The sequence below is a fragment of the Penicillium samsonianum genome, assembly GCF_028829775.1.
Source record: "Penicillium samsonianum strain IBT 33392 chromosome Unknown utg000003l_segment0_segment0, whole genome shotgun sequence".
In the NCBI taxonomy this organism is placed as follows: domain Eukaryota; kingdom Fungi; phylum Ascomycota; class Eurotiomycetes; order Eurotiales; family Aspergillaceae; genus Penicillium; species Penicillium samsonianum.
Genome location: NW_026643261.1, coordinates 7,187,262 through 7,197,620, shown reverse-complemented (window position 1 = coordinate 7,197,620; position 10,359 = coordinate 7,187,262). Strand labels below are relative to the sequence as shown.

The 10,359-nt window shown below is 45.8% G+C and overlaps 5 protein-coding genes across 5 annotated transcripts; all 5 read left to right on the top strand.

Moving 5' to 3' along the window:
• Window positions 1–1,115: 1,115 nt before the first annotated feature.
• N7471_006428 (glyoxalase family protein) lies at window positions 1,116–1,776 on the top strand (the record flags this gene model as incomplete). Its single annotated transcript, XM_057279147.1, has 3 exons — window positions 1,116–1,538; window positions 1,589–1,658; window positions 1,721–1,776. 3 exons carry the CDS (start codon window positions 1,116–1,118, stop codon window positions 1,774–1,776), a joined length of 549 nt encoding a protein of 182 aa, XP_057138757.1.
• Window positions 1,777–3,975: 2,199 nt separating this feature from the next.
• Window positions 3,976–4,467, top strand: N7471_006427 (uncharacterized protein; the record flags this gene model as incomplete). The annotated part of the gene is made up of 1 exon (XM_057279146.1): window positions 3,976–4,467. One exon carries the CDS (start codon window positions 3,976–3,978, stop codon window positions 4,465–4,467), a length of 492 nt encoding a protein of 163 aa, XP_057138756.1.
• A 516-nt stretch (window positions 4,468–4,983) lies between these two features.
• N7471_006426 (ankyrin repeat domain-containing protein) lies at window positions 4,984–6,791 on the top strand (the record flags this gene model as incomplete). Its single annotated transcript, XM_057279145.1, has 2 exons — window positions 4,984–5,354; window positions 5,408–6,791. The coding sequence occupies 2 exons, from the start codon at window positions 4,984–4,986 to the stop codon at window positions 6,789–6,791; spliced, it is 1,755 nt and encodes a 584-aa protein (XP_057138755.1).
• Window positions 6,792–8,107: 1,316 nt separating this feature from the next.
• Window positions 8,108–8,902, top strand: N7471_006425 (LITAF-like zinc ribbon domain-containing protein; the record flags this gene model as incomplete). The annotated part of the gene is made up of 3 exons (XM_057279144.1): window positions 8,108–8,144; window positions 8,200–8,671; window positions 8,737–8,902. 3 exons carry the CDS (start codon window positions 8,108–8,110, stop codon window positions 8,900–8,902), a joined length of 675 nt encoding a protein of 224 aa, XP_057138754.1.
• A 344-nt stretch (window positions 8,903–9,246) lies between these two features.
• N7471_006424 (uncharacterized protein) lies at window positions 9,247–9,945 on the top strand (the record flags this gene model as incomplete). Its single annotated transcript, XM_057279143.1, has 1 exon — window positions 9,247–9,945. One exon carries the CDS (start codon window positions 9,247–9,249, stop codon window positions 9,943–9,945), a length of 699 nt encoding a protein of 232 aa, XP_057138753.1.
• Between the last annotated feature and the right edge of the window lie 414 nt (window positions 9,946–10,359).

The following is a 10,359-nucleotide window of genomic DNA, read 5'->3' as shown; positions in this document are numbered from 1 at the left end:
GCAGAGCTCTTGAATCGGTGGATCCGTCTCGAAAGAACTAATATCATGAAATGATCATTCATAATAAAAAGAGTGTCGATCAGAACCAGATAAGACTTCCACGAAGTGGCCACATAACCGCGGAGGATAGAGGATGCAGGAAACTGATCCTCGTTAACACCGTGTGCAAAGTGATGATATGCGGGTTTTAGATCGAGATGAGTGTTTTTGAGCGGCCTCAAGGGATACCCGGGCGTGTAAATTGTCCAGCATATTGGAATGGCCCACTAAGACACGGAGATCGGGATCATGCGTGCAAAGAGCTCTGCCGAGTTTATCTTCGCATTTCCGGTAAAGGATAATCGGGGAGTCGTCCATATTGTTATTCTTGGGAGGAGGTTAAGGCTTAGATGGTTGAGATTCATATTTGATATGCTACTCATCGTTGATCTGAAATTAAAACAGTCTCCAGGATAAAGGCATTATCTATCCCGCCGTCCCCTCGGTGGGACACTACAGACTTGTCCAGAACCCAACATCTTACTGTGTTTGATAAAAAGTCAAGGACGAATGTGTGGTTCAAGCTATCAAAGAACAAGTTTAAGAGGCTTAGTAGATTGACTTGCGGCTGAACTTTATTAATTGTGGGGCCCGCTTGTGACCAAGATCATATGACTTGCCCCACCATAGTTCTTTTCCATGTCTATCAGAGAGGGGATTTGTTTCACTATCCTTTTCTATTCTATGTTATCATTAGGTCTAGACGTCACACAAAAGAGTGGCAACGGAAACATTATCCTTTGTTGAAATATCATTAAGCGTCTCGATGCGTGTATAACAAAATCTGTGTCCAATCACTTTAACATTTTATAAAGTCAATATATACTGTGATTCGTGTTGTGACAGGGTGCCAGCGCAAGTCTTGCTGCTCACTAGCAACAAATCTGTGACATGAGCCAAGAAGAGCAGGATTTTGGTTTAGTAGACTATTCGTTGCCGCTCGCTTGGGCGATAACAACAATCCATGTGCCGAAGTTCTGGCTGGTTCCACTCAAAAGGCATGGTGTGTTGTTATAAAGCGCTATCGCACCTAAATCTGAAAATATCAGTTGATACCCTCGAACCTGACATTCACCATGCATGAAGAAACCACTACCGCAGTTGAAATACTGGAAAGTGTAGGAGCCACTATCTATACGATTGCAGACAATCTTGGAGCCAATAGGCTAGACAGAAGGAGCTTCCGGAAATATCTTTGCGACTACTCTGCTCGCGCTGCGTCCGATGGCCAACTTATTACTGCTTCAAGGCAAGACGTTCAATGTGCCAACCGTGCCTTGTTTCTAGCCTATGCCCACCTGGAGTTGATATGCTGGCTGGCGAATAACAACTATACCGTCTCATCAACGTCCGTCAAATGGTATAGCTGGAGGAAAATATTCTCGAAATACCGCCTGCCCTTACTTGGAGTTTCCTCGCAAACGTCCAGTTTAACAAGCATGTTGCGGAATATCGGAAAGATAGCGGATCAGGTATATGCAGATCTTGACGCCAAAAATGTGAAGTCGCATTTCCTTTGACTTTTGGCCACAATCTAACGTCCAGGAAGATCATTGTATCGCCAGATTATCTGAAATACCGCAAAGTCCCAGTGGGCCCGCCGGTTGTGCCTCCTGAAGGTGTGTATATACCCTTTCCTTTATTGATGAAGCCCGCGTTTCTAACTCTCTTTTCAAAATAGCAATTCATGACCTTATTCATCGGGCCACCATTGCCCACAAGCAGCTCTCACAATGATAAAAAAAGGAAAAAAACGTCTCACTCTTGAACTACTGGACATATTTCCCAATATTTACTTCAAACACCTTTGTGTAGCATTTGTCTTGCGTTGAAATATAATAGTTGATTACATGTATACGACTGTGATCACACGAGTGCTTATAGTACAGCTATATTAATGGCCCTGGACAAGGTTTCATAATGACAGAATAAAGAGTTCATATGACCCTAGGCTCTAACCAAGGAATTGTGCCTAGAATGTAACTTATTTCTGAAAGCAACAGATCTCAAGGCTCATTCATATCTTACTATGGGTCCTTTACGAGCTTTTTTTAGACATCAAACGGCAACAGCAAGGCCTAGACCATGAAAACATTGCCAGTCATAGCAGGGAAACCACCACTAGAGACACAAACAATATTACTACTTTTATATCCATCACTTTCATCATAAAAGAGGCAGGGCGGGCCAAACATAATGTTCCTGTAGCCTAAAACGCCATTTTCTGTTCGGCCCAATCAAAATTCGGAAGCCATCGAGTACGGTGTTGAGAATACAATTCTGCCTCTGGCTTAGCTTTTTCAAGTGCATCGGGCTCATCGAGTGTTCCTGCTAGGATAACAACCATCCCTGGGAACTTCTCATGCGTCTTGTAGATAGTACATCCACATTTGCTGCAGAAGTAGACGGTCAACTTCACACCACTTTCGTGCATCTGAGTATATTTGGTGGCGGAGCCATCGGTGACACGAAACTGGTCCTCTGGAACAAGTAGGTTCAATGTGTTTGTACTACCGCTGAGCTTTCGGCAGGATAGACAGTAGCATGTTGCCTGAATATGAGCCTAGCTTAGTTATAGAGTTTTTGATAAATATCTGATCTGCTTGCCTTTGTTATCGGCTCTGAGGTATAATCATATTTAAGGTCTTGACAAAGACATGATCCTGTAGGCATTGTGGCCGTGGATATTTAAAGTGTGGCGATCTCGGGAGCTAAAGGTAGATCAAGCGAATTATGTAAGATTAAATAGGATCCTATACCTTGAAGATACTAAGATTTTTTAAGATCTATATATTACACAGAATGTACTATTTACGTCATTACACACTGAAGGCCTGTGGCAAATTGTGGCAATCGGCAACCGACCATAGTGAATCACAACGTTCTAGACAATTTGAATACGAGAAGCATGAGAAAACCAGAATTATACGAAACAAACCTTTCTGCCATTTTTATACGTGGAATATACGTCCGTGATTGGATTCCGTAGTTTTGAATAAAGTGATTGTCAGAGCTTTCCGTCAATATATCGTATCTTGAGGCTAGAGCGATCTTATAGTTACTACAGTATAATCACACTCCACAAAACTGTCTGGTGGATGATGCTTTCAAAGGACAAACAACTTTATTCTTCAGGATTGCAAACATGAAGCTATAATTAAAAAAAAGAAAAGTCAATATATTGCTTGGGTCTATGGTCTCGGCCCAGAGCGACCGAGAGTGGAAGATAATGATGGCTACTCAGCAAATTTTCAATTTTGCGATAAGTTCTATCACTGGGATCAGATGCGTCATGGTGTGTCAAGGTGTGAATGAAATAGCCTCTCGGGATATACATGAAATCGCTCGTGTTCTAGCTCAAGACAAGACTCAAGCAACTCGAGAGAAGCTGTAACTCAAGTTCTGAGTCCTAGTGTTTGAGGAAGACGATACGTTTTCAAAAACTTCCTAGAATAGCTTATTTTCCTTAGTTTTGTTGTGAAACTCTAGGCCATAATCTGCTATTTTAGGCAAATCCAAAATACAATTGTAAAGCCCTTGCTAACGTCAATATATTTGATGATGTACGGAGTGACTGTGAAACACTGATTCAGCACTCTAGCTGCTTGCTGCTTGTTCACCTCATTATTAACCATAACGGTCCGATCATGCTTGTCTGCGAAGATAAAGCACCCGCCTTTGTCTCCTTGTCCAAGGACTCGACAAAGGATTTATAAAAGACATGGCTTTTGTTCCTTTGTTGATTACAATGAATAAAGTCTTTGTCCAATAATCCCTGCCAACAATAACCGAGAAAGCATAAATAGATGGATTCTTCCATCTATACAAGCCATCCTTCCTATCATCTGCAAATATCGAATACTCGAGGTAAGCAGACCTACACCCATTTACCCTGCTAATCAAGCCACCAGTCTATTTCCACCACAGACAGTCAATATGAGCTCGAATAGATACCCAGGCACAGAAGAGGTTGACAAGATGAACTATGAAAAGCGATTTCTCACCGCATGCGCCTGCTTCAAGTCCTGTCTATACGAGGAGTTTCGATTCCTGAGTCTCGGAGACGGTCTTCGCTCCGAGATCCTTCCAGTCCTCTACAAGCTTGTGAAGCTGCTGAAGGCCATCTTTGTCCTGGGTGAGGAGATGGCACGGACATGTCCGAATTGTCGAACTGTCCGCAATAGGCCTGCGGACCACTTCTTGGCTGAGTTCGAGCGCCTGTGCCGCGACCGTATTATGGTACCTTTGACGCAAGCCATTGCTGACCTTGAAGCGGATGAGATGTTGCCAGCACCGAAGGCCAGCGTTGACTTTTATGTAGCTTCGGATTTGGATGACATTCGTCCGAATACTATCTTGCTCTCCAGTGAGCCGCTGCCTCTGGATATGAGTTCTTGCGTTCGACTTCAGAACTCTTCTCGCCCGTGAGATTCTTTTATTTTCTGTATTTGCTTCTTATTGAATAAACCAGGTGTATCGATTTGACATATTTTCCATTGTAGACCTCTATTTTACATTAAGTAGATGTAGTATTTTGAATTCTCGATCTCCAATGCCTGCCAACCGAAGACTATACGGAGTAGATATGCTAATTTAGAGGATCCTTGATGTTGAGAATAAATAGGGAGGTTGTAGCCTCATGTCCCTTACAGGCTGCCCACATTAATCTGTACTCAAATCGGCTTCGAGTCTTCCCTATATCGTGATAATTCCCCTAAATTGAGTCTAATTTACCCTGTCTACTTTTTATTTACTTCAATAACACACATCACATTTCCTACTATGACTTAAGCACTAAAAATAAAATCGGACCCCCTATGGTCAAGAGGGGGCCAAAAATCGACCGATGCTGCACGGGCCCCTCCAGATGGGTCCCCCAATCACCTGGATGTCGCACTCAGCACTCCAGGTCTAGTCCTATTGCTTATCCCAAAGCTCAACACCATGTCTCTACAAGCAGCGACAGGTAGCCAGCCACCATGTCATCAAACCACAGCAATCCGACTCCTAGTCGACTCCCTGTATGAGTCAACGCGCGGGTCAACGGCCCTAGCGAACCAGGCCCAAAACGAGCTTGGTCTGCTTCTGGCCGTGCTAAGCGCGACCGAGACGTATACTTCCTCTCTAGGCCCAGAATGCGTCCATCTCGCAGTCCTGAAAAAAAGATTGCACAGCTGCCATGTCGTACTGCTGGAATTGCAGAAGCTGCTGCTACATCCAGATGCGCTCGGGGCTCAGAGTCTGGTTTCTGACATTCGCGCGCGTCTCTCGTCGGTTATTTTTGGGCTTACTGAGGTGAATTTGAATATGATGATGTGTGTTCGCGAGGTTCTGTGTATGGGTTTTGTGGGTTTTAACATTGATACAGATCATCACAGAAGATTATTGCGCGCGCGTTGAGGTGTTTTGTCGATGACATTCGCGCTGGCAAGAGGGAGGCTTTGGTTGTTTCTGACGTTTTGAAGGACTCTTCGAAGCTTGAGGAAGATGAAACTTGGCCTCAGCTGCAAGGAGAGTTGGTCGCTACTGGTATTGCTTCTGATTTGTTGACTCTGAACCGTGACTTCGTTCTCTCGACTCTTCAAAAGATAGCAGAGACAGATAGCCTACTGCCTGTTAATAAGGAGAACACGGCTCCAGTGGAGCAAGTCCATGAGTCTACGGCACCAGCACCAATCCTGAAATTGGAACGTCAGAGCAGCCCAGATGACAAGGACTGGCTAGCAGACGAACCAACTGGGCTTCCATTCCTCCCGCTCCCGCCGAAAGGCTTCTCATTTTCAGATAAGCGCAGCTCATATTCAAGCCAACAGCAGCCCTATCCAGAAAAAGAGACAGTACGAGAAGAAAACTTCCCAATACCAGTGATATTGGACATCCAAGATTGCACAGATACACAAAAAGAAGTGCTACCAGCCGAAGACTTCCCCATCCCAGTTCTCACAGAGACCACTCCACAAGACAAGGACATGGACCTCCCAATACCAGTGACAGTACCTACCGAGCGCAAGCCGCCGAAACCCCCACTAGACCTCCACTCCTTCAAAGTTTCCACACACTCAAAAAAGCCCCACCGAATGAGCCGCATTTTATGGGAAATGACTAGTTCAAAAACACCCTTCATAGACGCCATAAAATCCAACCAGCACCAAACCGTGCAAACCCTCCTCTCCAAAGGCGCCGACCCCAACGCCCAAAACACCGACGGCACAACAGCCCTAATGGCTGCCGTCTCCTTCGGGCACGAAGCCACAACCCGCCTCCTACTAGAATACGGTGCGGACATGAACGCACGGACAGTGAAAGGCGAGACATCGCTCAACGTCGCCGCAGCACGCGGCTTCGACCGCATTGTGCGGATGCTGATTGCGTCAGGCGCGAATATCGATGCGGGAAAAGGGACGGGCAAAACGGGGCTCTCGCAGGCAGCCACGTACGGACAGAACGTAATTGTGGAGATGTTGCTGGACTGCGGGGCGGACATTAATGCTGTTAATGTTACGGGGGATACGGCGTTGGCGCTGGCGGCGTTGAATGGGAATATGAGGGTTGCGAGGCTGTTGCTTGATCGCGGCGCGGCGGTTGATCTTATGCGGTATCCTTGGCAGACGCCGTTGTATAAGGCTGTCCAGTCGAATGCTCTGGAGATGGTTAGGCTTTTGATGGAGCGTGGGGCGAATCCGTTTGTTAAGGGGGGGGATTCGTCGGACGGAGACGGTTGTGGCTTATGCAGGGACATTGCAGAGAAGTGAGATTTTGGCAGTTTTTGCGCAATATGGATATCATATTGGGGGAGAGGGACCGATTCGGTATCAGTATTTCTAATAGTTTGGGGTCTATGAGGTATGCGTATAACATCTTGCATCTAGCGTGAAGCGATTTTGTTTCTTTTTCGGTTTGGCTTTTGATCTTTAGTAGGCAATGCTCTGGAGTTGAGAGTTGAGTCGTGATTATATATAAATCTACATCTTCCCAGGTTGTTCTAAGTGTAGCTTGTGACTTTACACGAAAGCGAGGTATACCATTGCCATCCAGAGACTAAAAAGATAGACTTGTTAGGTTACTCTGCTATCTCACTTTATATTACAAAACGCCATGCTATTATTCCAAGGCTATCATCTCTATGCAATGATGGAATTAATGTAATAATATTACTTCATATTCTGAATAGTACTTGGGGGCCAAATATCGCGAAGCCCCACGAGGCGTCTGCATGATTAAGGAGCATTTGCGTCTAAGCCTACCCCTCAGCCTTCAAAGGCACCCAGAGGGGCGCCCAGATGGGTAATGATCGGCAGGGAAGCCGCAAGGGGCCGTGTGATTGGGTTGGCGCTCGCGATCATCGTCCACGTCGGGTGTAATAATCTTAAAACTGCCAGGGGCCAAATGCGTTGGATTTTGTGATTTTGAACTCGTTGGGATTTGGATGGTATAATAAGTAGAATGAACTGCGATTTACTAACATCAACAGGTTATATTGCAATATATAGATTTGCCTTGTAAGAATTCTGCGCGGCCTCTACTTATGTTGAACAAAGTACATGATAGTATCTCCAGTCCCTTAATGTTGGCCTGATTTAAACGGAGATTGGTCGCAAAATAAGCCGCATTCCTCTCAACAGCCTTTTCCAACACGCCATGTGCCTTTTCTGTAGCCAATGCCCGTGTTTTTATGTTTCCAAATTCTTATCACGGGCCACGAGTAAGGAGCTGGGTCAACAATAGACCAATCTGCCGACTTTCTCCTAGACTTCTTGTTAAGTACACAGTGACTTTGAAACCCTCATTGACATGTATTAAGCCGCGGCTTAGACTTGGCGTCTTCTAAACCCGTTTCAGGCAGTGCACTCATGGAATCTCCAGGTATCCACTTTAATACGAATTACAATTTACACATTAGCCCTTGACGATCCTATCGCTCTATTTTTACCATTTATCTTATTACTATTTGCAAGCTCTGTCAGATTTGACTTATAACCCTTCCCACCCCATTACACAAGTGAAACATCTCGCTTCCCCACCAAATCACCTCTCCCCAATTCCCCAGACTCCAAATTCAACAGCAGCAATGACAGGACACCCTGAACACCCGGAGCCTACGCCTAGTAAGCCTAAAACTCCTCGCATCCCACACAGTACCCAATAACTAACAAGCTCCAGCACCAGTCCCCACATACAGCGAAGCTCCCGAAGTTGTCACCCCAGACCATTATAACCAAGGCCCCGTGAGCCCAAACCCTGACACCCATTCACACACCGCCCCGTCCCTACCAGACGCCCTGCACTCCAGCAACGCGCCAACGCCAGTAAACGGCCCTTCAGAAAAACAATATCCCCACCAACCCGACTCCATCGGCCAAACACCATCCTACGACGCATCGACATCAATGACTGCTTCACCCGAGAAGGCGTATGCAGGCCAGCCCCTACCACAATACTCGCAAGCACAAACACAACCCCAGCAAGGGCCGGGCCAGCCGCAGCAATTTTACACGCCCTCCGGCCACCCCAGTGGATATGCCTCGGCCGTCCCGCTGCACTGTGTCCAGTCTGCGCCGTGTCCGGTTGACTGTCCTGTTTGTGGACAGCGGGAGATGACTCGTGTTGAGGCTGTTAGCGGTGGGACTACGCAGTAAGTTTGATTCCCGTCGATCGCGAAATATTGGATTGGTGATTGACTTTTTCCGTCTGGTATAGTGGCTGGGCTGCTCTTCTTTGCTTCTGTTGCTGTCTCGGCTGTATCCCTTACTTGATGTCCTCGCTTAAGGATGTTGAGCATTCTTGTGGTAAGTGTGGTGCTAGGCTTGCGACATGGCACAATAGTGGCCGTGTAAATGTCTTGCAGAATGGGGCGAGGAAGTGAGGGCTTTTTTTACTTAGCTTTTGCTTTTTTTCTGCTGTATTTTCAAAATTTTTGATACCACTTTGTTGTTGACGTCATTGATTGTGGGTTGGGTTGGCGTTGTACACTTCTTAACTTAATTTTTTTTCGATCTGATGGTCGCAGATTTGATCGACTTACGATTTAACATGCTGAATTTATATGGAAACCATTGCAACTGGCAGATATGGTGATAGACATAGGAGTAGATGACGCGCCAAGCCAACCTCGTATCCGATGATGCGATCACTTGACATCCATTTCTCTCAACACAAATCTTCAAATGCCACAATTGAAGACATCTCACAGCTCCAACCAAAAACAAAATGATTCGTCTTATCTTCACAGCAACAGCAATAATAACTAGCTCCTCCGCTATCTACTTGTACATCTTCCACGATCGTCTATCAAAACGCATAGCGCACAAGTCCCATTCTGGAACCCTCTCCACAGCCACAAAACGAACAAGTATAGAATCAATCCCAGAAACCGTCTTCAGCGATGAGTACTTCACGCTCTACGACCATGCCTCACAGTCTGTGCCGCGGGCCTGCCTCCCCAGCAGTGAGGCTACAGACCTGCTCTTCAAAAAACTCTTGCGCCGAAACATGATCGCTTTCTCGCGGTTCCCGCAGGCGCTTATGCTTGCCATGGCTAGTAAGAAGTCGGAGCAGAAGGAGAGTTTTCAGTCGGGGTATCTTGCCGCGCTGGATTTTGAGGTCGGGGATTTGATTTGTGGGGTTTATCGCGTTGTCGTGCGGAGGAAGGATCGGGTTGAGTTTGAGATTAAGATGGAGGCAGTGGACTTTGCGCAGGGGAGACTGGCGATTAGTTATAAAGAGGAGGACGGAAGCCAGGAGGAAGAAGGGAATGTTGTGTTTTGTAGTGAGACTGTTATGTGGAAGAGAGCGGATGAGGTTAGGAAGATGCCGTTAGAGAGGTGTGTTGTGAGGTGGATGCATGAGACTGCTGCTTGGTGGTTGATGGACTCTGGGGTTAGGTATTTGATGGATTTGGAGGGTTGACTTCTTTGTTTTCTTATTTTGTCTTGTTTTACCTGGGTCTGGATGTTTTGAGGTGATATGTTCGTGTTGAGAATACTGCTATTGCAGCAGTGCGGCTTTTTCTAAGATTGGCTGTAAATGAGTTATTTCTATGGTATAATTTATGACATTCATATTAAGAACTGAACTTAAGAACAGTAATTACTGTGGATGCAAGATTAGCGCTGCTTCTGGCTGTGGTTCGACATCGCTTACGCCTTATCTGCATACAATGTGTATCATGTTGCATGGTAGGAATGCATTCTAACTCGTCCACGATTCCACCTAGTTATGCTTACATGTGGTCTACATGTATTGAACTAAATTAAAAAAGCTTGACCACCTGACAACCTGGAAGCCGGTATTCCTCTATTTTGGACCTCTAATCTCCTACCA